Raw genomic sequence first — 26,450 nt, 5'->3', positions numbered from 1 at the left:
GATGAGGAGTAGGCTGGTCCCACACCTATGTGTGGCAGATAAGAATAAGGAGAGATATTTCAGTTGCAGAGGCGCTCCCCATTGAGGAGTGAGGGGTCCCAGTCCCACAACAGCCCACCCCAACCCCTGGTTCCAGTGCCAGTTAAGATAAGACTCTATAACTTCTGGCCGTGAAAACCAGCAGGGATTGTGGCTGAGGGAACTGGAGGGCTTCTGGAGCCTCCAGCAGTTTCCTCTTAAAGGGACCATGCACGGACTTACTTAGACTCACTCTAACTTCCAGCACTGAGGCATCAGCTTGAAAGGCACCAGAGATATACGGGAAGGAACTGAACAGTCTAGCATCAGCTCAAGAGCTGGAGAGGCAGCTTTCTTCTAGACAAAAGTGTGGGCCGATAACCCCCCATCCTTCTGACAGAACCAGCAGGAATGCAAGGTTTGCTTAGTATCTGATAATCAATTAATGGGATATACTATAGTAATAGGGTGAAGAATGAAAGCAACATAATCATTTTAATAAGACGCAGCAAGACCATCTGACACAATCCAACAATCTTTCATGATAAAGACACTTAACAATTAGGAATAGAAGGGAACTTGCTCAACATGATACAGGACATAAAAAACCCCTCAGAGCTAACATCCTATCAGTGAATGATGGAAGCTTTCCCTCGAAGTTCAGGAACAAGACAGGAACTTCTATTAAACACTGGAGATCCTAGTCACTGCAATTAGGCAAGAAAAAGAACTAAAACACATTCAGTTGGAAAGGAAGAAGTAAAACTATCTGTATTTGCAGATGACTTGATCTTGTATAAGTAAACCACTAGAAACATCTGGAGTATGCAGATAAGGTTGCAGGACACACAAAAATCAACATTATTTCTATATACTTGCAATGAAAAATACAAAAATGAAATTAAGAAAATAATTCTATTTACAACAGAATAAAAAAGAATATACTACTTGAGAATAAATTCAACAAGTGTAAAACTTAACCCTGAAAAATTCACTTCACACCCACTAGATGGCTACAATGAGAAAATTGTGTGATAATGAGCAAGTGGAAAAATCCTAACCCTCAGACACTGCTGGTGTGGATGTAAATGGTGAGCCACTTTGGAAAAACAGTTACAGCAATTCCTCATATGGTTAACACAGAGTACCATATAACCCAGCAATTTTACTCCTTAGCTATAAACCGAAGAGAAATAAAAACACAGGTCTACACCAAAACTTGTACAATCACATTCAGAGCAGAATTATTCATAATTGCCAAAAACTGGAAACAATCCAAAAGTCTATCAGCTGATAAATGGATAAATATAATGTAGTATATCTATACAATGGAACCTTACTGCATAAAAAGGAATGAAGTACTGATACATTCAACAACATGCAAGAACTTTGAAAACACTGTTAAGTGAAAGTCACTCGTCATAAAAGGCCACATATTTGACTTCACTATATGAAATGCCCACAACAGGCAAATATACAGAGACAGAATGCAGATTAGTGATTGTTTAGGGGTACAAGGAATGAAGGGAGAGGGATATGATAGCTTTTAAAAGTACAGTGTTTCTTTTAGAGGTGATAATAACAACATATCACACTCACTAGGATGGCAGAAATCAACATTTTTTTAAAAAGTATTATGTGTTGGTAAGAATGCAGAGTAAATGTGTAACCTGATGCAACCTCTTTTGAAAAATATTTGACATCATCTTTGAATTGCCTTTCAAATTCCTGATGTAAATATACTGTATAATCTACAGAAAATCTCTTGCACATAGGTACTGAGACACTTACATGAATGTTTAAAATAGCAATATCTGGAATATGAATAAAACAGGAAAGTATCCAAATGTCCTCAGAGGATTAGTTTATAGTCAGAAAATGGAATAATATGTGAGTGTATACATATATGTATGGAAATGAAGAAACTACAGTTATACATCAACAAAGAAGAATAACACAAATATACTGAGCAAAAGTCACAAAAATATCAATATATGCAATATAATTTTAGGTATAGAAAGTTGGAAATAGGTAAAGCAAATAAATGTTTTGCTTATTCATAATGTATTAGAAAATAATATCTAGAAGGTGTAAGACCAGTACAAATGCTACTGAAGTAAAAAAACATTATGTATCTTACCAGCCTTCTTAGGAAATCCTGTTGAGAGGAATCTCAAAGATGTCATAAGGTGTCCATTTTCTACTTTTTGACCAATAAATTTCACTGTTACTATTGCATATGGAAGACACTGCCTAGGTTTATCTACTGGGTTTGAAAGAACATTGTATTCATAGAAGTATATCTGAAAGGTAAAGAGGAAAAGAATATTTTTATGCTGATTAAACATTTGAATAAGCTAATATTTTAAAAAACTATATAACTGCATAATGGTTTTATTCATCTGTTTCCATATACCACCCCCACTTCCTGCCTTCTTCAAACATTTTTTTTTTGAAGATGTATGAATTTTTTTCTCCTGCCACACAGTTTTTTTCTTGGTAGGCTATCAATATCAGCAGAAGTAGACACACTCTGTTTTTAAATTTAAAAAATATTTTTCCATTAAAAGTTTAATGTTTTGGATATGCTGTGAATATACTACACTATATTTTATTTGGCTGGAAAAGTTAATTAAGAAAGTAACCATAGCTTAATGTATTTTACACATGGGGGCATATATATATACTTCTAGAAGGTTTAGCTCCATTTAATCATATATATGGTTATATATAATGTATATTATATATAATTTAATATTTTTGTACAAGACTAAACGTCTACTGTTTCACCAACATATGACAGAAAATTATCATTTCACATGTAATGACCAAGATAAAAGTCATTTCTCCTTTGCAAAGCACAAAGGATCAATAACATTATATCAAAATAGCCTTGTTGAAAAAAAGTTGGCATGCTTTACAAGTCAGAAATAATCTTATGGAACACCTAAATAAAAGCAGACACTCTATTTTGAACAAAGTTAAATATAAATCTGAAAACCCTTTTACCAACATTTTCAGAAAAATATTAAAACATTTTTCACTATTTATTTATTTAAGGTAATATTATACTGAATGAATTAAGAGATGTTTCTTCAATATTTTGGGAAGTTATTTTAAGTCTTGTATCATACAATGTGAACCATGTGACTTTGAAGTAGTCAAATGAACAAAAACATTAACATACTGCTGAATTGTAGGCTTGTAGTTCAATGGTATCTTTTGGGGAAGGTATATTTTTTGACATATGGCAATCAAAGTTAGGAGAAGGATCCAAAGAAACTTTGTTTTTATCCAATGAAGGCTGGATTTTCTTCACTTTTCCAAAGAGAACCTTTTAAAAAAGGCAAAAAGATCTATAAAAAATACACCAAAACACTTTAAACTTTCATACACAGAGTTGTGAAGCTAGCTCTTTTAAAAGGAAAATCTATGAATGAAGAGATAATCCATGTTCCAGTAAATGAGATGACTTATTGTAATTATGTCAATTTCCACCAACTTAAACTTTAAGACTACAGCAATTTCAATAAAAAAATTTCAGAAAATCTATTTGTAGAAATGAGTTTTAGTCTAAAAACTTATCTGGAAGACTAAACAAACAATACCTCAGAAAATTCGGAAAATTTTTTGAAAATAAAAATTTGAGTCAGAGATAGAGAATGATGGAACGGAACAGGTGACTTGCACTTCCAGATATTAAACACTTTTTAAAAGGATGAAACTACCATAAGAGAAGGCAGAAAGGGGAGAAAAAACTGGAAAAAATAAAAAAGCTCAGGTAAGTCCAAGCAACTATAACAACATTGTATAATATTAAAAGTACTATTTGAAATAAGTAAAGGAAAAACAGATTATTTAATAAATAGTGTGAAACAACTGGAAAATTAAATTCCTTTCTTAATCTATAAAAATATACACTGAGATGACAAAGATGGTAAGGGCTGCCTTTGCTTACTGGAGTTTTGGTTTAAGCTGCACACCCAACTAGAGTCAGAAATAGGAGGAAATTTTGAATGATGATAACGATGATGACAGTAATAAATATAATCATTATTTTATATAATGTAACTTAAAAACACAAATAAATGTTCAGGTCAATTGAAAACAAACTGAATATAATATTTAGTATTTGTTTTGGGCTACCTACCTTAAAAATTATAATACTTTCTACATTAATGCTTTTACTCTGAGCATAATTCAAGGCAACATCAACATGTCTAAATAAATAAATTCCAAGAAGAGGATTTCCTAATATCTTCAATGTAGATGCCTTGGTACTAATCCCATTCTGATATATCTTAGCCATATCCCTCTTAGAAAGTGCTAAAAAGCAGAAATGTTCTTCAAGTTCTCTGCCATGTCTTCCATTCTCACGCATCTCTGACCTAAAGCAAAAAAAAAAAAAAAAAAAAGTGGTTAAATGAGAACATCAACGGAATTTTAAACAGAAAATAAATATTCCAGCTTAATACAGTTAGAAAACAAGACAATTAGTGATAACATTCACAGGTTACAATGTCCTATGGTAACAAGTTAGGTTGAAAATAATCTAAGGAAGAAATTCAAGTAGTAGTTAGATTTCTTGAATGCTGCAAAATGCATGCATTTTGTCATTTTGTTCTCAACTCCCCTCAAATTGAGTTGCTGTTGTTATACACATTTTTAAGATGAGAATATGATGTTCAAAGAATTAAAACTTGCCAAAGTAGAAAAGTAGAGTTAGAATTGTAATGTGGCATTACATTCCAGAGCTCAAATTCCTACCTATTTGTGTTACAGAGGAAAGGATATACATTTTTTAAACACACATATAGAGAGAGACACATACACACATATACATGTATATGGTCAATTATTAGGGAATTGCATTTTTCAGGGATCTAGATAACAGCTGGAAGAAATAAGCAAGAATTTGATTACCAACTCCTATCTCAGTAGTAAGATAAATCATCCTCATAAAGGATTATAATCTAAACTACAGACACTCTTCAAATTTCGACTATAATCAAGAACCACTTAAAAATATAAAACATCTATCATCCCCCTTCAACTGGCAAATTAGATAAGGGGTTCTTTATGGCTTGGTCAGCAGTATCACTGGCAACTTGTGTGGCAGCAGTTCAATCACTGGGATAGGAATGTGATGCCAAATGATTATAAACAACGGAGAACCTAAAGAACCTAGCAAATAATGTGTGTACCACACACACAAAAAATTGTTCTTGAAAACTGCATGCTACCAATATTTGTCATTTCCTCCAATATCATTCACAGAATTTATATGAAGTACATATACTATGCACATTTGCCTATTAATGTTTATTTTATTTGCAAGAATGACTCACCATTAATAGTAGACAGGGCTACAAAACCCATGTCAACAGTTATAATCAAGACTAACTGATTAGATCATGACTGACTACTCTCTCAGTTCCTGGGATGTCAACCTTAACTTTCAACTCCATGTGACATTATTTGCTGCTCTTGCTTTCAAGTTGACATCAGTAGGTTCTGTGAAACATCAAAACCTCTATTTTTTGTTAAGGTTTAAATCTCACAGAAGTATAATAATACTTTTTGTTTTCCCAATTTCTCAATTGGTTTTTCTTAGGATCTGGAAGAACATTAACTTTCTGAGCAATGCCTGGAAGGACTGTCTGGAAGGACCCAAGTATTTGCTGGGAAAGTAAGTTCTCCCACATGGAAACACAATAGCACAAAGGGTGGGGGAGAGGGAGAAAACTGAAGTACATTGTTGTAAGGTTTTTTCCTACACATAAATATAACATTATGTGAAAGTATATTGTTATAAATTAAAGATGTATAACAAACACTAGAGCAGGGTTTCTCAACAGTGGTGCCACTGATATTTTGGGCCAACCAATTCCTTGTGTTACTTAGTCATCTTACTGGCTAAACATTATGTCCTCTTTAAGGAATTAAGTAGAATAAAAAAAAACAAAGATTGGACCCAGGGATCCAAAAACCTATATATCTAAAGCAGAAAACAGTCTCTGGAGTTTTGTATTGATCGTAATACTAATAAATACTTTGTCATTGTCAATGAAGTTTTCAGAATTATATTGGAAAAAAATTTAGGACTAAATATGACTCAGATAATAAAAGTGAACAATAAGAAATTCGCCTTTAGAACTATTTCTACGTCTAAAAAGTTTGTAAAAGGTTGACTTTTTGAAGTTACTCCAAACTAGAATCTAAGTCAGCTTGTCAAATGACAGAAGCTCTGAGTCTCACGAACTTCTTTTCAGAGATGTTAGGTAAAATGAATCTGAATAGTCTTTTGTGTTTATAGTAACATGTAACCAGGTAAGAATAAGAATAACTATTACATACAAAGTGCTCTATTACCAAGACATTAATACCATCAGAGTCTATGTTAATAAGATATTTATATTGTCTTAAATATAAAAAATAAGAGCTAAGAATACTTTTTCAGAAATGTTTCCTCATGTTTTTATGCAGCAATATTAATGAGGAATAAGTGTCACAATTTGTCAGCTCCTGAACCTTACATATACTTTAATCTCTAGAGTGCAAAGTTCAAAATCAACACAGCACTCAAATGTTAACTTTGTAGATGTACTCTTGGTTAGGGGCTGGTCATTATTTTAAACCACTATTTTATTAAACATTAAGTAAATAAATATAAAAAACAGATAAGAAAACTTACATTGATAAAGAAGTTACATACAACAAATGAGTGGTAGAAACAGGATTAGAATCTTGAATATCCTTTGAAAGAATCTTGAATATCCTTTGAAAGATCACGAATTTATAACTAACTGGGCTACCATGACGTCTATCTACTGAAACCAACTACAACAGACTACAAGGTCTAAGTGCTTCAAATAGAATGCCTAAGTCACAGTTAATTACATCACAGAATAGGTTCCAAAGATAACTTGTTCTGGTAAATGAAACACAGAAGTATCATTATCTTCAAGTTTAACTGGAAACAAAACAATGCTATTTAGCTTCTGCTACTGGTTATGTATTTAGTAGTGGTGCCTAGAGGACAGAATGAGAATATTAAATTACGTTTTTCAGGATATAAAGAACATGAAGTAACTGGCTTTGGAGAGCTTGAAAGGGAACATAATTGTTTTCAGATCCATCAAACTGCTGGTGATAAGTGATCCTTGTACAGCTGGAATAAAGTGCAATATATAAATGAAACATAGAGAGCTAACAGAAATTGGGATTTTAACAAAGTTTAAATAAGAAAGAAAAATTTAATGCAAGAATAGTGATGTCACAAAGATGGTGAGGTAGAAGACTCCGGCCTCCAGATAAACAAAGATCAGTAATACACTGTGGAGAAAAAAATAGGATGACTAAAATTATATTCAGAAAAGTGAAGAATGACACAAAAAAGGTCAGTGTTAACTCCTTACTTAGCACAAAGTATATCCTTCTGAAATGTAGTAGCTAGAATTATTTGCCCTCGAAATTCCAAAGGCTAGTATAGCAAGACCTTGTTTGGACAATAGTTGTGCTTAGCAATTTGTCTCCTGGCAACAAGCCTCTCAAACGTTTCCATCCCACAAGGCACTGAATTTGGAGTAGCCCTTACCTATTGCATTCTAATTTGATACAATCAGTTTCCTCCCTGAGACTGCATTTAAAATATATCTTTACTCTAAAAACTTGAGTAGTTTCATTTACCCGGTGGAAAGTGCTCAAAAGGAGGTATTTGGGAAAGGTAACGGGCAATAAAGTTGTGCTTTGTGGCATACTGATCTCCCACTAAGTCTCTTTCCTTTTAAACCCATATTCACATTAACTCCAGAAAAGATTAATTTTTTTCCTTCAAGCTAATTTTGCAAAGCTGATCTGTGAAACTAGACTATAAGCAGAAAGGTTCTTTCTGACCAATTCTGAATTTTAAAGGTTCGTTGGATCTAAGCAGAAAATGGGCAAAGCACTTCAATATTCTGGAGTTTTTCATACAACCCCCTCCCCCCAAACACAGCCTATGAAGCATATGGTGTGAGCCCCAAAGTATAAGGGAATATCACTATCTTCCCATCTGGGAACAGTGGGGTTCCCTACTGCCCTCCTTCCAGGTTAAATCAGTACTTTAGAATCTCTTACACAAGTACGCCTTTCCCAGCACCAAACTGAGTATCAGTTGCAATGCTACTGCCTTCAAGCATAGAATCCCATTCAAACTGGCTTAAAAATAAGTTAACGTCTTACAACAAGAAATTCAGAAGACAGGCAGCCTTTATCAGAGTTGATTCCATGGCTACAGATGTTAAGAATTCAGGTTTCTTCCATCTCTGTGTTCTGTTGTTCTCAGCTTTAGGGTACCCAAACACTAGTCTCTCCTTATTCCAAGGATGCTTTCAGTAGCTTGAGCAACAATCTTCCTTGTTCACATCACATTGGCCCTAGAGACTTCTCCCCTACCCAAGACCCCTCTTGAAATAATAAAGTGAATGAAATTAACTATGCTCAGACTACTCACCTGGAGTGGAATGTCAAGTACAAATTCAACCACAGCATCAAGCTGGGTACTGACAATTTTTTAAATACCCTTACATATATATATCTAAAATGTTTAAAGGTTAAGTTATCTTATAATGAAAATGATCAAACTGATACAAAAAGCAATGGACTTAAGATTTCTCTTTTACCCACTAAGGCCAGCTCAAGTTTCGAAGTCTTCAAAACATCTCTCAAGACTCTTGGGAAGAATAATCCAATTCTCATCTGTACAAGTATATCTTTATTATAACATATTTTATATTTAGCTGGCTATCTTTCCCACTAGAATGTTAATGCTTTAAGGCTGAGGAGAAAACATTTTTCTTTGAGGGTATCAAATACAGTATTTTCAAACTGCAGTTGGGAATCCATGTATGGTGGCTGTCAGCTATAGTTTATGTGGATTTTGGACTGCAGAGGTGATCAACGTCCCTAACCCCAACATTGCTCAAGGGTCAACTATAATCTCTGACACAGCAGACACTCAAATGTGTAATGAATGATCAAGTAGAAGATATTTAATGTGTTTTTGCTGTTTTCACACTTAAGAAGATGGAATAGAGATTCGTCGGCAGCCGTCCGTCTTGAGAGACGATGGTGTAGCTTCTTAAGAGTCTATCTGCACCGCCGAGAATGGCTGTGCAGTCCGACTCGGGAGTGACACGGTATCTGTCTCCTCCCGTGTTGAATCGACATCTTGTGATGACGCTGGAGTGTCCTCTCCAGTGAAGCTGAAGCTACAGAGCCTGGGCAGGGTGATATGGAGGGTCTGCTGATATCTTTCTGGAGCTACTTTATTTTGCTGAAACCACAGATTTGTAAGCTTTTCTAAGGGGACTGATAAAAAGAAAAGCCAGAGGCAATGAATGTTATTAATACTTTCTCTTTTCATTTTATTACTCTATTATTCTTCTAACCATTTTTATTTTCCCTTTTATTTTTCTTTTCTACCTGTGCCTTAAGGCTCATTAAGGTACCTCCTTCCATCATTCATTTTTTAAAACATGCAAAATTAGGTTAAATAAAAATTCAACCTAATTTAATAATTAAGTGCCCACTGTTCTGCCAGACTCAGTCCCATACTATGGACACAAAAACAAGTAAGATAAAACTCACAATGTAGTAGAGGAATCAGACAAAATCAATGTATTGTGGTTAGTTCTATAAAACCAGAACAAAGTTCTATGGGAAACAAGTGAGTTTGTCAAACTGGACAGGAACTATACCTGTTGGTCATTTAGAATGTCTAACATCGATTGGGTAGTTGTTCTAACATTTCTGTAACATTACTAAGGACAAATAACTGGTTAAAAATTAAGTTATATGGCAGAGGTTGGGAGCGCATTATGAAAAAAGGACAAAATTTTAAAGTGCCTAGAAGAACTGAAATCAAGGAACAATGCTAAGAATTTATTTTTGATCAAACTTATTTCAATCTGGAAGGGGCATAATATACCCAGTTCATTCTACTTTTGCTCAAAACTGTGGTTTTTAGATAAGAGAATATGCCACAAACTAACTCTGTCATTTCTATAAATTCTCCCCCCAAATAACACCAAATGGGGCGGCATGTGTGAGTCAAGAAGAATTGATTCCAAAACAGAAAAAGAAACCCCAAACATTTAAAAATGAGTTCTAAGAGCGGGTCCATCAGCTTTTAAGATAAATGCAAATTGGTAAAGGAGGCAAGTTCAGATAGTGAAAAAGCTACTCTGAATTTTGTTCAGGTAAGATCTGTATCTATAAATACAAAATATTTACTGCAAAAACTTTGCATGTGCTCTAATTCTATCAAAATAACATAGTGGAATGTGCAGTCCCAAAAAGGAGAAGAGATACTTTTTAAAAAATGAAATGTCAAAAACAGTGCTTCTACTGGAATAGTTGGAAATAGTCAGATACAATCCTGCCTAATAAAGACATCAACTCAGTCTCTGAAGGGTTGAGTCAAGGAAAAAAAATTACTTTCTAAATACCTTAACTGCTGTTTTGTATCTTCCGAGGCACAAGGGATCTACAAAATTGCTACTTAATGAATGTGCTGATGTGTGTGCTTCTGAAAATTTTATCATGATTAAAAAATTAAGAACGTCTGACATCTGGCTAATTAAGGTATAAAACTTAGAAATCAAATCTCACACTTAGCTTTTCATTATTACAAAAGGTTATAAGGTAATAAAATAATGAGTAAACAATCTATACTTATTTTCTAACTAATGTTGATCAAACCTCAAATGGTAGAAATAACAAATTCACATAAGGCTTCAGAGTTAAAACAAAATGAAATCTCAGACTTCTTTAGGTCACAGTAACTCACCTTTTAGAAGTAAAATTTTTTTCCAGCTCCTCATTGTGAACCAGTTTTGTATCCCCAAACTGCCAAGAGGATTGTAGATCACCACTTACATCGAGCAGGTTCTGGTTGAGAGTATCGCGTATGAAACTATACTCTCTAGCGTTGGTCAAACACGATGACAAGTAAACTAAAGATAAAGAAAACAGCAAGTGGTTTGCATTTAAAATGACATCCTTGTACGACAACAATTGTGTATCTGATATGACACAAAATAACCAAGTACTTAAAATTTTCTTTAACATCTGGAGGCAATAATTTATATTTAAGGTTTTGTAACAGTAATGTAGACTTCCTACACTTGTTATAAATGAAAATATAAACCCTGTTTTTTCTCTACATGCCCCATGAAGTTCCTGCAAGTTGACAGATAGTGTTAGAATTCAGGTGACACATTTTCAATTTAAGATGTGCAATGACTCTACAACATGCATTGTTACACACATACCTGGTAGCTGTTAGGTACTGAATATTTTTTGTATTTTCCCCAAATAATAAAACCTATTTACCAGGAAACTATTTGGTTGCTTTAACTTGCAAAAATACCAGAACATTTTTATAAACTGCTGACTTGACATAGTGGCATGAATAAGAGGTAACAGATATTTTCAGGACAATTAGCAATGTTTTAAGCATGGCTATATTAAGAATACACACAAAAGGATTAAAACTCTTAAGGAAGAGGATGCAGAGGAAAGGAAGGAACAGATACAGTTGATTGTTATTAAAGTTGCCGCCAGCACTGAATTAGGAATATAAGCATACCTCAGATTTAGTGCGGGTTCAGTTTCAGACCACTGCAGTGAAGAGAATGTTGTACTAAGTCAAGCCATATACATTTTTTGGTTCCCCAGTGCATACTAAAGTTATGTTTACACTATACTGTAGTCTGTTAAGTGAGCAATATAATGCATTATGTCTAAAAACGCATATAACTTAATTAAAATACTTTATTGCTCAAAAAATGCTAACCATTATTTGGGCCTTAAGCAAGCTGTAATCTTTTTGTCGGCGGAAGGTTGCTGGTGGGGTGGCTCGGGCAATTTCTTAAAATAAGACAGCAACAAAGTCTGCCATATAGATGTGACTCATCCTTTCACAAAGGATTTCTCTATGGCATGTGATGCTGTTTGATAGCATTTTACCCACAGCAGAATGTCTTTCAAAATTGGAGTGAATCCTCTTAAACCCTGCTGCTGCTTTAGCAACTAAGTTTATGTCCTATTCCACATCCTTTGTTGTTACTTCAGCAATCTCCACAGCATCTTCACTAGGAGTTGATTCCGTCTCAGAAAAACATTTCCTTTGCTCGACCATAAAAAGCAACTTCTCATCCATTAAATTTTAAAAAAAGATTTTATTTATTTTCAGATTTTATTTTTATTTTTAGAGAGAAGGGACTGGAGGGAGAAAGAGAGGAAGAGAAACATTAGTTGACTGTCTCTCATATGCCCCCAATAGGGGACATGGCCCCAACCCAGCCATGTGCCCTGACCGTGAAGGGAACCAACAATACTTTGATTTGCAGGCCAGTGCTCAAACCACTGAGCCACACCAGCCCATTAAAGTTTTATTGTGAGATTGCTGCAACCCAGGCACATCTTCAGGTTCCATTTCTCATTCCAGTTCTCTTGCTGTGTCCACCCCATCTGCAGGTGCTCCCTCCACTGAAATCTTGAATTGCTCCAAGTCATCCATGAGGGTTGAAACCACTTTCTTCCAAACTCTTAATGTTGGTCTTCTGCTTTCTTCTTTTGAATCACAAATGTTCTTAATGGTACCTACATATAATAAATTCTCTCCAGATTCTCAATCTGTGGATGTTGGGTTAGCAGGCATGAAAATAACATTAACCTCATTGTGCATCTCCATCAGAGCTTTTGTTTGACCAGGGGCTCTGTCAATGAGCAATAATATTTTGGAAAAAATCTTTTTTTTTTGAGTGGGTCTCAACAGTGGGCTTAAAGTATTCAGTTAACCATATTATAAACAGATGTGCTGTTATTCAGGCTTTGTTGTTTCATTTCCAGAGCACACGCAGAGAAGATTTAGCATAATTCTTAAGGGCCCTAGGATTTTCGAGATGGTAAAGGAGCACTGGCTTCAACTTAAAACCAGCTGCACTGGCCCCTAACAAGAGATTCAGCCTGTCCTTTGAAGCTTTGAACCCAGGCATTGCCTTCTCCTCTCTAGCTATGACAGTCCTACATGGTATCTTTGTCCAACATCAGACTCTTTTGCCTACAACAATAATCTGTTGTTTAGTGTTTGTCCTGTCATTAATTATCTTAATTAGGTCCTCTGGATAACTTGCTGCAGCTTCTACATCAGCACTTGCTGATGGAGATGGCTTCTTTTGTTAAACCCATGAACCAACCTCCGCTAGCTTCAAACTTTTCTTCTGCAGCTTCCTCATCTCTTTCAGCCTTCAAAGTACTGAAGAGAGTTAGCATCTTCCTCTGGATTGGCTTTAACTTAAGAGAATGTTGTGGCTGGTTAGATCTATCCAGACCACTTTACCTTCTCCATAGCAGCAATAAGGCTGTTTTGCTTTTGTATCATTGTGTGTCCACTGTAGTAGCACTTTTAATTTCCTTGAAGAACTCTTCCTTTGCATTCACAACTTGGCTAACTGGTGCCAGAGGCCTAGCTTTCAACTTAGCTTGGCTTTTGACATGGCTTCTCTAAGCTTCATGGTTTCTAAGCTTTTGATTTAAAGGGAGAGGCATGCAACTCTTCCTTTCATTTGAACATTCAAAGAGGCCATTGTAGGGTTATTAATTGGCATAATTTAAATATTGTTGTGTCAGTGAACAAAGAGGCCTGAGTATAAGAAGAGAGATGAGGGGAACAATCATATAGTGGAGCAGTAAGAAAAGAAAACATAGTTATCAATTAAGCTGTCTTACACAGGCATGGTTTGTGGCACCCCAAAAACGATTACAATAGTAATATCAAAGACCCCTGATCACATATCTCCATAACAAATAAAATAATAAAGTCTAAAATATTTTAAGAATTATCAAATGTGACATTGAGAGATGAAGTAAGCAAATGCTGTGGGAAAAATGGTGCCAACAGACTTGATGGTGATACTTATTTCATCCCTGATGGGTGTAATTTGTGGCTTGTATGTGTTTTTCTTTGTCAGTCTTGCTAGAGGCTTGTCATTTAAAAAAAAATCTTTTCAATTAACCCGCTTTTTGTTTTACTGATTTTCCTTTCTTTTCTACTTGATTTGGGCTTATTACGCTATTCCTTTTCTAATTTCCTAAGGTAAAAGCTTAGATTACTGATTTAAAACCCTTTCTATTCTCTAATGTAAGTATTTAGTGCTATAAATTTGTAAGCAATGCTCTCTCAAATTTTGATATGTTGCATCTTCATTTTTATTCAGTCCAATGTTATTTTTAATTTCTCTTGAAATGTCATGAACACTTAACAATGTGTTGTTTACTTTCTTTGTGGTTGGAAATATTAGTTTTTAGTTAGCATGTAATCAGAGAATACATTTGTATAACTTCAATTCCTTTAAATATGTTGAAATATGTTTCATGGCCCAACATACTATCTTGAGTATCAAATGGGTGCTTAAAAAATGTTTACACTGCTGTTGTTAGGTCATGTAAAAATGTCAAGTAGAGCCTGTGGGTTCACGGTGTTTAGTTCGCCTATGACTTTGCTGACTATCAACTGTTGAGAGAGGAAAGCTAAAGTCTTTAACTATAATTCTGGATTTGTCCATTTCTCCTTTCAGTTTTATCCATTTTGCTTCATGTATTCGAAGCTCTGTTGTTTGGTGAATACACACCTAGGATTGTTATTAGTGGACTGACTGACCCTTTCATTACTATGTAATATCCCTCTTTGTTCCTGATAATTTTCTTCTCTCTGAAGTTTACTTTATCTGATATTAATAGAGCCTGCTTTATTTTGATTGTTTGCATAGCCTGTATTTCTCCTCATGTTTATTTTCAACCAACCTGTAGCACTGTATTTGAGGTGAATTCATTGACAGTGTATAGTTGCGCCAACCTGTCTTTTAATTAATATATTTAATCATTTACATTTAACATAACTGATATGTTAAGTCTTAAACCTGCCATTTGTTTGTTTTATTTTTCCCTCAGCTGTTTAATTCTCTGTTTAATTTCCCTGCATTCCTGTGGGTTACGTGAACATTTTAAAAATTCCACTTTTATTTATCTATAGTTTTTATTTAAATGTTTTAACTCTGAGATGACTGTAGATTCACATGAAGTTGTAAGATATAGTGCAGAAAGATCCTAGATCTTATTTACCCAGTTCCCTCTGATGGTAACATCTTGCTTTATAATCGTCTTAAACATTTCCTCTGTGTGCACTGAAAATCAGTCGGAGAATGTTACACATTTTGCTCCAACTGTCAAAGATATAATAATTAGAAACCTCAAGGGGAGAATGGTCTACTATATTTTTCTTTACTTTTACACTTTCTACTGTCCTTCCTTTGCTCTTAATGTTTGTAACTTCTTTCGTCATTTTCTGTTTGGAGAACTTTGTTTAGCCATTCTTTTAGGGTGGATCTGCTCATGAAAAATTCTTTTTCACTTTATCTGAGAATGTCTGTTTCACTTCTTTCCTGAAGGATATTTTTAGTTGAGGACAAAATGCTCGGTTGACAGCGCTTTTCTTCCTGCACTTGAAAACTATTGCGCCATTTCCTCCAGGCTCCATGGTTTCTAATGAGTCTACTGTCAAACAACCTGTCTCCTACAGACAATATGTGATTTCTCTCAAGTGTAAAGTTCTTTTTCCTTCCTTAGTTTTCAGAAGTTTGATTGTAATGTGTCTTGGCATGGACTTCTTTGGGTTTATCCTGTTTAGGGTTCATTCAGCCTTTTGAATGCACAGGTTTATGCCATTTGCCAACTTTGGATATTTTCAGCCAATATTTCAAGTACTTTCTCAGCTCCACACTCTTTCTCTCTTCTACTTCTGAGACTCCAAGGACAAAGATGTTAGATCTTCTACTACTGTTGCACGGCTCCCTGTAGCTCTGTTAATCTTTTATGTGTTTTTTTTTTTTTTTTTTTTTTTTTCTGTATTATTTAGGCTTGGTAATTTCTATTGTTATAGCTTCAAATTTGCTGATTCTTTCCAATGTTTTCTTCTCTGGACCCCATCCAAGTAAGTTTTTACTTAAATTATTATATTTTTCAGTTCCAAAACTTACACTTGGTTTTTTATTACATTTTCCATTTCTTTGTTGAGATTTTCTATTTTTTCATTTGTGCAAGAGTGTTTATAAGTGTTTGTTGAAACATTATTATGGCCACTTTAAAAGCCTTGTCAGATAATTCCAATACTTATTCCATCATTGTGTTGGCATCTGTTGATTGTCTTTTCTCATTCAAGTTGAGACTTTCCTGGATGGTGGTAAGATAAGTAATTTTTAAATTACATGTTGGTCATTTGGGTAGTGTCGGGAGACTCTGGATCACGTGTAATCTTGTGTTTTAACAAGCCTCTACTAAAACTGAGCTGATAGGATAAGTGTGCTAGTAGGGAAAGGGGTGGGGGAAGTACGAACTGTTCACTATCAGGCAGGGTTGAAGTCCTGGCTTTCCACAGGGTCTCCATTGACACCCTGGGGAGAATGCCTTGTTACCATGGGAAAGGGGTGGAAGCCCACTTTCTCACTCAGCCTCGACTGACAGTTTTGGAGTGGGACAGATGCCTTGTTACTAGTGGGTGTAAGAGATTCCCATGCTCCCCACTTCATCTTCACCAACTCTCCTCTCAGTGAGAAGGTTGATTCATTACCACAGGGCAGGGGATGGCAGGGAGGGTAACTTATTATTGCCATGAAGGGGAGAGACATAGGTAGAAGTCTATACCTCTACTTACCCTTACTGACAAAGGTGTAGGAGCAATGTTTTTTTTTCCCCTAGTGTTTTGCAGGAGTAGGGTGCTTAGTGTCAAATAGGCTTCGATCTATCTAGGATGTCCCTTTCCTAGTCCTTGGCAAGAGGGAACAGACTTTTCTTGGGGCTTTTTGTGAACTATGACAACTGGCATTCCTGAGTTGTGGGTTTACCACATGAGACATGGAGGAAACAAAAAGAAATCCAAAGAACTTACTGCTGTGTCATTCATTAAGTCTCAGGGTCCCTAGCCAGTCAGTCATCATCTCTCTGCCTTTCAAAGCCTTATGTTTGTTTTATCTATGATGTCTAGCATTTTTAGGTGTACTTAGTGGGAGGGACAGGAGACGTGTCTAATTCCATTTTGTGTGGAATCAAAAGTACCTGTGTGTTTAAGGTATTAAAGGCCTGATTTAAGTTAATTTTATAGTCAAAATAGAAGATAAACGTAAAGTAAGAATCAGATAAATGCAGTAATAGTTATGAAATAACCCCATCTTCCATTGAAATATTACCTTTCTCAGCTGTCTTCCTGATCTTGGGAATGGTAAATTTCTTCAAAGAATGGCCTTCTCCATCAGTAATTGATAAAGGTTCACTAACTGAGTTCATTTCCCCCGGTGTTTTCTGTTCAGCAATCTTCTTCATTTCCATTTTTTTGGTGGCCTAAAATAACCCAAGGTTATTAAGCAAAAGGTCAATAAAAAATATGAGGCAATGACAGTAAAATAATTTAAAAGTTCTTACATGGAATTAAATAAAGATTTATTCTTGGTCACACTCGCAACAGGTTTCAATCTCAAATTGCCAGGTAAAATATTTATTTTGGGAGTTTTTAATAGACTTTTTCCTTGTAATTCATTTAATTATAATTGGTGAACAGAAAGCCTCTGTGTTCCTGAAAAGCTTAAAAACTCCCAAACATCAATTTTTCTTTTTACTAACATTTAGTATTTTACCAAGACACTTCTGTGAATAGACAATATTCTCTAAATTAGAATCACTGGCTTTGAAAGAAACTTATGAAAGTTGTAACTGACCTACTGCATGGCTATCCCAACAACTGATGACCTAAAACAGTCACTCATTGACTGCTGCTCCTAAGTATCACTCTACAAATGGTTTAAGACATCATATACTGTTATACTAGTAGTAACAAATTCCTTTTCCTCCCTTCTCTTCCTAACCCCTCCCCCACCCCACTGATTCTTAACCTTTCAAGTAGCACTAATATCAGATATCAAAGAAAAGCTATGAAGCCCACATACATGTATACATCTATTTTTAATACCATTTAAAAATACAGTTCATGGGCCTCCTGATATCTATCAACGGCTTAGCTCAAATGTTAGATCACAATCCAAATAGAGAGCTGTCAAAATTCCACAAAAGGATCACAAAGGGCAAGATTCTACTGAAGGTTTGTAAAGGATCTTTCCCCCTAATCCACACTCCTCTTCACTTTATGAAAGGTGATCTTGCAATCTCCCAATCTACTGTGGATCAGAATAGGGAATGGACAGACATCTCCAGAAACAGAAGAGAATCACTCTTACTATCAACTAGCCACATTGACAGACACTAGTAGTGCTGACTCCTAATAAGAATACAGTTGACTTCCGGCCAAGATGGAGGCTTAGACGGACACGCTAGGTCTCCCTCTACAACTAGAGAGGAATACAACTACTTCAAAACAAAGGATAACTAGAAATTCCAGAAAATAAAACTACACGGAAGCCCAACATATGAAGTTATAAACCAGCGGTGCCATTTGGGCAGGTAAGAGTTAAAGAGGGCAGCGCTGTTTGCGGTCGCACCTGGAGCGGCGGCGAGGATTCAAGCCCCTGGCGGTGCGCGACCCCAGCACTGGGGAAAGCAGCCACCGCATCGCCCGCCCCCAAAGAAAGCACCACAGGGCTGCGAAACAGGTCGCGGACAGGCACCAGTCACTGGATTGTGACGCGTACACAGGCACTGCCCCCTACAGCCGGCCCAAGAAAACAAAACGCATCTGTCAAAATGAGGCAGACAACTATAGAAATCCGGGTGGCACAGCTCACCAGGCAACAGATGGAGAACCTGACAGATGAACAGATAAGAAACCTGTCAGAGGCTCAGTTCTGGGCCATTGTTATCAGGTGGCTTACAGAATTCACAAAAGAGCAGGAAAAAGATAAGAAAGAAGCGAAAAACATTCATAACGAAAGGAACAAAACCACATACGAGACAGATGGTGAGGAAAAAAAATCCAGAGTTCATTTCAACAAACTGGAATATGGAGAAGGAACAAGCAGTCAACCAATGCAGCGAGAGGAAATGGGAAGCAACAATGAGAGGATCAGAAACCTCTGGGACAGCTATAAAAGGCCCAACATAAGAATCATTGGTTTGCCAGAGAGTGAGGAAGATGAACTAGAACTTGAAAAATTGAGTGAAAATATAATAAAGGAGAACTTCCCAGACTTGGGGAAGGGAATAGACTTGCAGGTCCAGGAAGCAAGGAGAGTTCCCAAGAGACTGGACCCAGGGAGAACCACTCCAAGACACATTATAATCAAAATGTCAAAAATTAAAGATAAAGAGAGAATCTTAAAAGCAGCAAGAGAGAAGAAAAGAATTATGTACAAAGGGGTCCCAATTAGACTATCAGCTGACTTCTCAAGGGAGACCCTACAGGCAAGAAGGGACTGGCAAGAAATATTCAAAGTAATGAAAATCCAAAACCTACAACCACGAATACTCTATCCAGCGAAACTGTCATTCAGAATAGAAGGACAGAGAAAGTGTTTCCAGGACAAAATAAAACTGAAAGAGTTCATTAGATCCAAACCACTGTTATATGAGATGTTAAAGGGACTGGTTTAAAAAACAGAAGCTAGGGAGATGAAACAAAGGCAAACTAAACAGGCAACGAGAGTGGAAAAGGAACTGTGGGTACGGGAAGCATATTGGGGGGAGGTCAACAGGGAGGGGGAGTGGGGAGAGGGAGGGAGATGATATAGGAATTGGGGATCATGGTAGGAGGGAATGAAATAGACGGAGAGAGGTTGGGAGGAACTGTATGCACAACTAATGGACATGATCTAAAAAGGGGGGACAACTGGAGGGAGGGGGGCCACCGGGTGGAGGGGAGCAGAGGGAAGGGAAATTGGCACAAATGTAATATTTTAATCAATAAAACACATTAAATCTCAAAAAAAAAAAAAAAATACAGTTAAGCCCTGGCTGGTGTGGCTCAGCGGATTGTGTGCCAGCCTGCGAACCAGAGAGTCACTGGTTTGATTCCCAGTCAGGGCACATGTCTTGGTTGTGGGCCAGGTCCCAGTTGCAGGTGCACGAGAGGCAACCACACATTGATGTTTCTCTCCCTCTCTTTATCCCTTTCTTCCACTCTCTCTAAAAATAAAGAAATAAAACCTTTAAAAATAAAAATACAGTTGAGATATACTAGCTCTGGAGATAGCTACCAAGACTACCATAGTCATCTCATAGTTTTGTAAGAGGGAAAAGGGAGAATAATTTATTTAAAACCACTTATATGACAAAAAACTCTTCAATTAATCATGATCTATACCTACTGCACACAAAGATAAAGGTATACAATCATCAGTTGAATATACTTGCTGTGACAATCCTCAATATTGCTTTTAAATAGTTAAATTATATATTTGAGAAAGGTGAATGATATTTCAGATGTATGGCTTTTTATCAAATGTTTCTCTAGTACTAATAAATATTTATGGAATTCACTTAATTTGTTCAGAAAGACTACCTCAAATTAAGAATAAAATGAGGACACCACCCACTATCACTGCTTCCTTTTAACAGTATGCTAGAGGTGCTTGCAATGGCAGAAGAAAAAAGGTATAAAGGGACTAAAGTAAAGAAAGTAAAGGGCTTGGGGATTTCTGGGAGTGAAAGCAAGTCTCAGTTTGTAAAATAAAGTTTAGACCCAAATACTATAGAGAGATTAAGAATAAATTTCACTTCGAAAGGAAAAAATTATAATGGTTCAAATTTTAGTTCTACCATTAGTTAACAATGTTAGAATATTAGGCAAAATATCTAACTTCTCTGTGGCTAACAATAGTATCAAGTGCCTCACATGGTTGCAGAACCTGGCACACAGTAACTGCACACAATTAACCATTAGTGTAACCCTGAAGTCTGTACTATGGAACCAAGTTACAGAGTTTGTAAAAAAGTACAGTATTGTAAAGTTAGCCAGGTCAGAAGGCAAGTGAGGTTGGTCTTATTCTAGCTCTGCAAACCAATTAATCTTGGAGAAGTCACTAACATCCTATACAGTGCATTACTCTGTGTGCATTAGTCAGAAAGGAATTAGTGGCAAAGGAATAAATCCCTTTTACGTAAACAGCCAAGTCAGAAAGACATAATTCTCTCGAAGTCTATTTTAAAAGAATATTTGTACCAAGATTCCTAAGAACTGTAATTAAATATTAAAGACCTGAATGCTTGAGACTTCTGGTAACAGATTAGCAATTACTAACTGAATGTGCAAATTTTTTTACCTAGTTACCTAAGAGTCTTTAATAACAGTACCTTGTAAATAGAAATAAACCAGTAGTCCTTCAATTGAACTTGAGAACCCTAGATTTGTATTAGTAAGACTTAACTACTATCAGTTATAAAAAGGTTTCCTAATATAAGGCAACTGAGGATGACTATAGATACATGAAACATTATTGAGAAAGTTTTTTTCGGTTCTCTTTCAAATGTTTACATTAATCAGCTTACTGACTTGCCTTTAATATCTCTAAAATTTTGCTTTCTTTTTGACAAAAATAATGCCTCAGTTTCAAAATTTTCTGGTAAATAATACTGTTCTAACTTATTTTTATTATTACCTTTTATTTGTGCTAAGTAGTACTTATTTTCCATTTATTTTCCATCCCCGAACATACTTAAGTAAAAAATAAGTCTATTTAAAAATATTAAAGAACTTTTTGTAATGATGGTATGCCAATATGGCAAAAATCATTCCTCTGTTAGTATTCTCAGGAAAGAGTTCTGAAGAATAAATGATGAGTGAAGTTCTTGGAACTTTAGTCATAAACACATAAATTCTGAGTTCTTGAGAGTTCTAAACAGTTGAGACTAAGAAAAGTCATCATACATATGATACACTAAATATATACTTAATGAGATTTAATCCATTAAGTATATATTTATTTTATGTATATATATATTTTTTAGTCCAAATTTTCATTTAATAGATCAGGAGTTGGAAAAGTAGAGCTGTGGGCCAAATCTAGCCCACTACTTGTTCCTGTAGGGGCCACAAGATAAATGACTGAAAATCAGGAATAATATTTAATGCCATTTAATTATATGACATTCAAGAGTCCTATTAGAAAGAGTATAGCTGAATAAATGACACACACACTATGGCCCACAAAGACTAAAATTTTTACTATCTCGTTTTTTACAGAAAAAGTTTGCCAACTCCTATTATAGATGAAGCAACTAAGTGTCAAAGAACTGAAACAATAAAAACTAGGTCTCATGACAGCCTTTTCAGGGCTCTTTCTCCTCCTACACTTCCACTGGTGTAATGATCTCTTCACTATATTCTGAACTCATCCCTTCCCACTTTGCTTCTCTCTATCCTGCTCAATAGCATTTAAAAAGGCTCAAACCTGATCATTTAAAAAACAAAATAAACAAACCTTCCAGTCATATTTACCTTTATCTAGATCACCTCCTTCTTCTTCCTCAGCCTTTCAATTCCACCTCTATTACTCCTCCTAAACAGCATTCAGTTACCCATGTCCACATCAGTCTCTCAAGCACGCGAGTTCATTTCTGGTTCATATCTGACTTGGCTTCTCTACTTTTGATACTCTTGACCAATCAGCTCTTCCTGAGTTTTGTGACTTCATGATCCTGAGTTTACAGCCACTTCTCAGGTACCTCTTTCTTAGCCTCTTAATAACTCATCTTTCTTTATCTGTCCTTTACTATTGTTTTAATTATATTTTTATTTATATAAGAAAATATTGTCTTAAATTTTTTTTAGTATTTTATCAAACTAATCTTTGCAAACAATAAAAATAGAACCTGGTGGTTTTAATTTCATTTCTTTCATTTTAAGTGAGGTTGAGTCATTTTATTTTTTTCTATGAATTACTTGTTCCTTTAGTTTTCTCCATTTTTTTTCCTACAAGTAAGATGGTCTTCTAGTTAATGGTTTGTAAAAACTCTCTATAGAGAGAAAATAGTTTATAATTTGTCATAAGTATTGCAATATTTTTGTCTTTTAATTTTATGGGATTTTCCTCCCATAGCAAAACTTTAATTTCTGTGTAGTCTGATTTCTCAAGATTTTATTATACTGGATTTTTATACTATCACCAACAGTGTATGCCAGTTCCATTTGTTCCACCTCCTGACTGACCCTGATGTTGGGAGACTTTAATTTTTGCCAATCTGAAAGATGCAAATACCTCATTGTGGTTATTTTGCATTTCTCTGATTTTTGATGAGACTGATCATCTACTGAGTATATTTATTAGTGATTTGTGTTTTCACATCTGTGAAATGCCTTTTCAAATGTTTTACCTACTTTTCTATGAGGTTGTTTATGTATTTGCAAGAAATCTTTTCAGGACACTAACTCTACCAATTACACATGTTGCAAACAATTCCCCCCACTTTCTAATCTTCTCTTTTCGCTTTTTGGAACAGAAATATTTAATTTTAATATGGTCAATATTATGAAGTTTTCCTTCACATTTTGTGTTTTCTTTTTTGCTTCTAATCAACTCTAAGAAATAATTCTCCCAAAGGTCTAAAGACAATCCCCACATTCTCCCCTAAACGTTTTATAATTTTGTCTTTCACCTTTAAGTCTTTAATCTGCCAGAAATTCATTTTTGTCTAAAGTAAGAAGGGTAAATTTTTCTATGTGAATACCAAACTTCACTGGCATTTGAACAGTCTTTCACTATTCATCGATAATACCATCTCTGACATACATCAACTTTCCATACATGCATGAATTCTAGGCTCTTCGCTCTGTTTTACAGGTTGGTGTTTTTCTGCATCCCTGTGCAAACACCATACTATAAATAAATCTTGATGTATGTGTGGGCATAATAAAAAAAAAGGAAAAACAAATCTTGTTCTTCTGAATCATCTTTGTTCTTATATACACATTTTACAATAAAATAAGCCTGTCTAATAAAAAATCTTGTTTAGGTTTGAACTGGAATTTCATTGATTCTATTGATCAATTCTGGGAGAAATGATATTGCTATATTAGTCTTCCCATCTGTGACCATGGTGTATCTCTCCTCTTAGTCATGTCATAATAATATCGTTCAGCAAAGTTTTATAATTTTTTTCCCATGAGGGTTTTATACATTTTAAAGAATTTATTCTAAGATAATTTATAATTTTTAAATTACTATACATGGTATCTTCAAAAGTTACATTTTATTTCCTGCTATTATGTTTTAAATGGTGTTAATAATAATGATAGTAATAACAGCTAAAATTTATCTGCAACACTTACTAGGTACCAGACACTTATGAAGTGAATTAGATATGTATTGATCAATTTAATTTTCATACTATCCCTGTGAGATACCCTTATTTTAAATTAGAAAAGGAAGTGCAAGGACCGGCCCACAACCTAGGCATGTGCCCTGACTGAGAATCGAACTGGAGATCTTTTTGCTTTGCAGGATGATGCACAATCAACTGAGTCACGCTGGTCAGGGCAAGAAATTTTATACTGTATACAAGTTGATGTCATAAAAGTTCGATAGTTCCATATGTTAAACAGCCCAGATTCCTCCCCTATCTTTCAAACTACAGTACTTAGAAAACTTATTTGCCGGGAGTACTTCTGTAACTATGGGACTTTTGTTTTCTTAAACATCAATAGTTGGTCAATTTCTATCCTCTGAGATATTTTGTTTTTAGAATCAATGAAACAAAATTTAAAACCCATCTGATTAATACAAGGGTGACCAAATATGGCAATACTACTTTTCATTAAACATGTAAAAATCTAGCTACAAAATAACTAAGTTCCTTTCTTTTTTAAAATGTTTTCTTTTTTGGTGCTCTCTTTAGTTTTTAAAAAAACTTAAAATTACAACTGACTTTCAATATTATATTAGTTTCAGATGTACAGCAATGTGGTTATTTATATAACTTACAAAGTGATCCCCCTGACAAGTCTTGTACCCCCTGACATCATACACAGTTATTATAATATTTTAAATTATATTATCTATGCTATTCTTTACATCCCCATGCCAGATTTATTTTTCTGTTTACACTGGTTCAAAAGGCAATTCTAAATCTTGAATACCACCAATGTTCTAAGCAATATTTGCATACTGGCCTGATTTTCCAAATTAGGTATTCAAAGATTCAATGTTTGTGCTAAATTAAGTTCAGTTTTGTATGGGCCAATTTTCTCCACTGGACTATACTACCCGTTTCCTATCTTCTGTACCAACAATAGCTCCTTATAAAGTGAGTACCCAGTAAACATTTATTGCAAAGGATAAATATGCACATACTTGAAAAGCATTCCAATGTAAAAAAAATGCACATTCTTCATGCATCTTTTAAAATGCCATGTTATTTATACATCATCTGTAAAGAAGTGTTTGCCCAAAGTGGGTTGAAATACATCAATACAGTAATATAAGAAATAGTAGTAGTAAAGCCGTTATTTGAAATACTTACCACTCTTCAATGAAATCTACCATCATACAATTATGTTCAGGATTCAGTCCATTCATAGAAAGTGACAAAGGAATATCTACCAAAAAAAGAAAATGGCAAGAATACATATAGAGTGTTACAATCCGAAAAATCTCCTTACTGTCCTCTCTGTTCATCTTTTTTTCCTGATTCTGCTTCCGTTTTACTGCTGTTTCCCTTTTGAGTAGGAAAGGGTCTGTTTCCCACATGTCTCAGTGCCTTCTCTCTCATACCCTTACATTCGTTTCTCCCCTCTCACGCCTCTTTTCTCATTAAGTCCTTCTCTTTCTCTTCCCTTCAGTACATTCTCATCTGCTATTCAGAATCAGCTCACCACTTTTATGCAGCCATCTAGCAGAGAAAATGACATTGTGACCCAGATGAACTTGCTCTTGGATTTTTATATATTGCCCCCCCCAAACTAAATACGAAGTAACTGCTAGTTTTATACCAGAATTTTAAGTAACAGTCACTGTATATAGTTATGATACATGCTATGTACTATGTAGGTAATTTATATATAGCATCTCATTTAATCTTCACTCACTGGTAATATTATTCCCATTTTTCAAATGAGAAAACATTGAGACTTGGAAAATTTAAGAAACTTGCCTAAGGTTACCCAACTGCTAAGCTGTTTTTCAAGTCCAGACTTGATGTCTGGATTCTAAACCACTACACCATCTCAACCAATTCTTAAGTTTCTTTTTAGAAGCATTTAAATCCTAACTCTGATTGTATGTACCATGGAAACAATAACAAACTGTAATTAGTCAAAATCTTAGTGACCTGTTACAACTAGGATAATACTAAGATACCACAATACTACTACTGATTTCATGGTACTATCTGTGTGGTACTAATCTGTACATTAAAATGCTACACATTCTTTAAGAAAAGGTACTTTTTATTAG

The 26,450-nt window shown here is 35.1% G+C and overlaps 1 protein-coding gene across 1 annotated transcript in view; it reads right to left on the bottom strand.

Moving 5' to 3' along the window:
* Positions 1-25,577, bottom strand: part of TEX15 (testis expressed 15, meiosis and synapsis associated) — a 45,128-nt gene extending 19,551 nt beyond the window's left edge. Inside the window, exons 1-6 of the mRNA XM_090258625.1 lie at positions 25,519-25,577; positions 17,307-17,457; positions 10,850-11,015; positions 4,169-4,406; positions 3,206-3,352; positions 2,159-2,321 (exon numbers count right to left, since the gene is read on the bottom strand). Of these exons, the coding sequence (XP_090114751.1) occupies positions 2,159-2,321; positions 3,206-3,352; positions 4,169-4,406; positions 10,850-11,015; positions 17,307-17,445 (853 nt within the window). The 5' untranslated portion in view covers positions 17,446-17,457; positions 25,519-25,577. The remainder of the gene's footprint in view (positions 1-2,158; positions 2,322-3,205; positions 3,353-4,168; positions 4,407-10,849; positions 11,016-17,306; positions 17,458-25,518) is intronic.
* Between the last annotated feature and the right edge of the window lie 873 nt (positions 25,578-26,450).

Source organism: Furipterus horrens, unplaced genomic scaffold (assembly GCF_987537825.1).
Source record: "Furipterus horrens unplaced genomic scaffold, mFurHor1.1.pri manual_scaffold_12, whole genome shotgun sequence".
NCBI classification, from domain to species: Eukaryota; Metazoa; Chordata; class Mammalia; order Chiroptera; family Furipteridae; genus Furipterus; species Furipterus horrens.
This window is presented reverse-complemented; position numbering and strand designations above follow the sequence as displayed.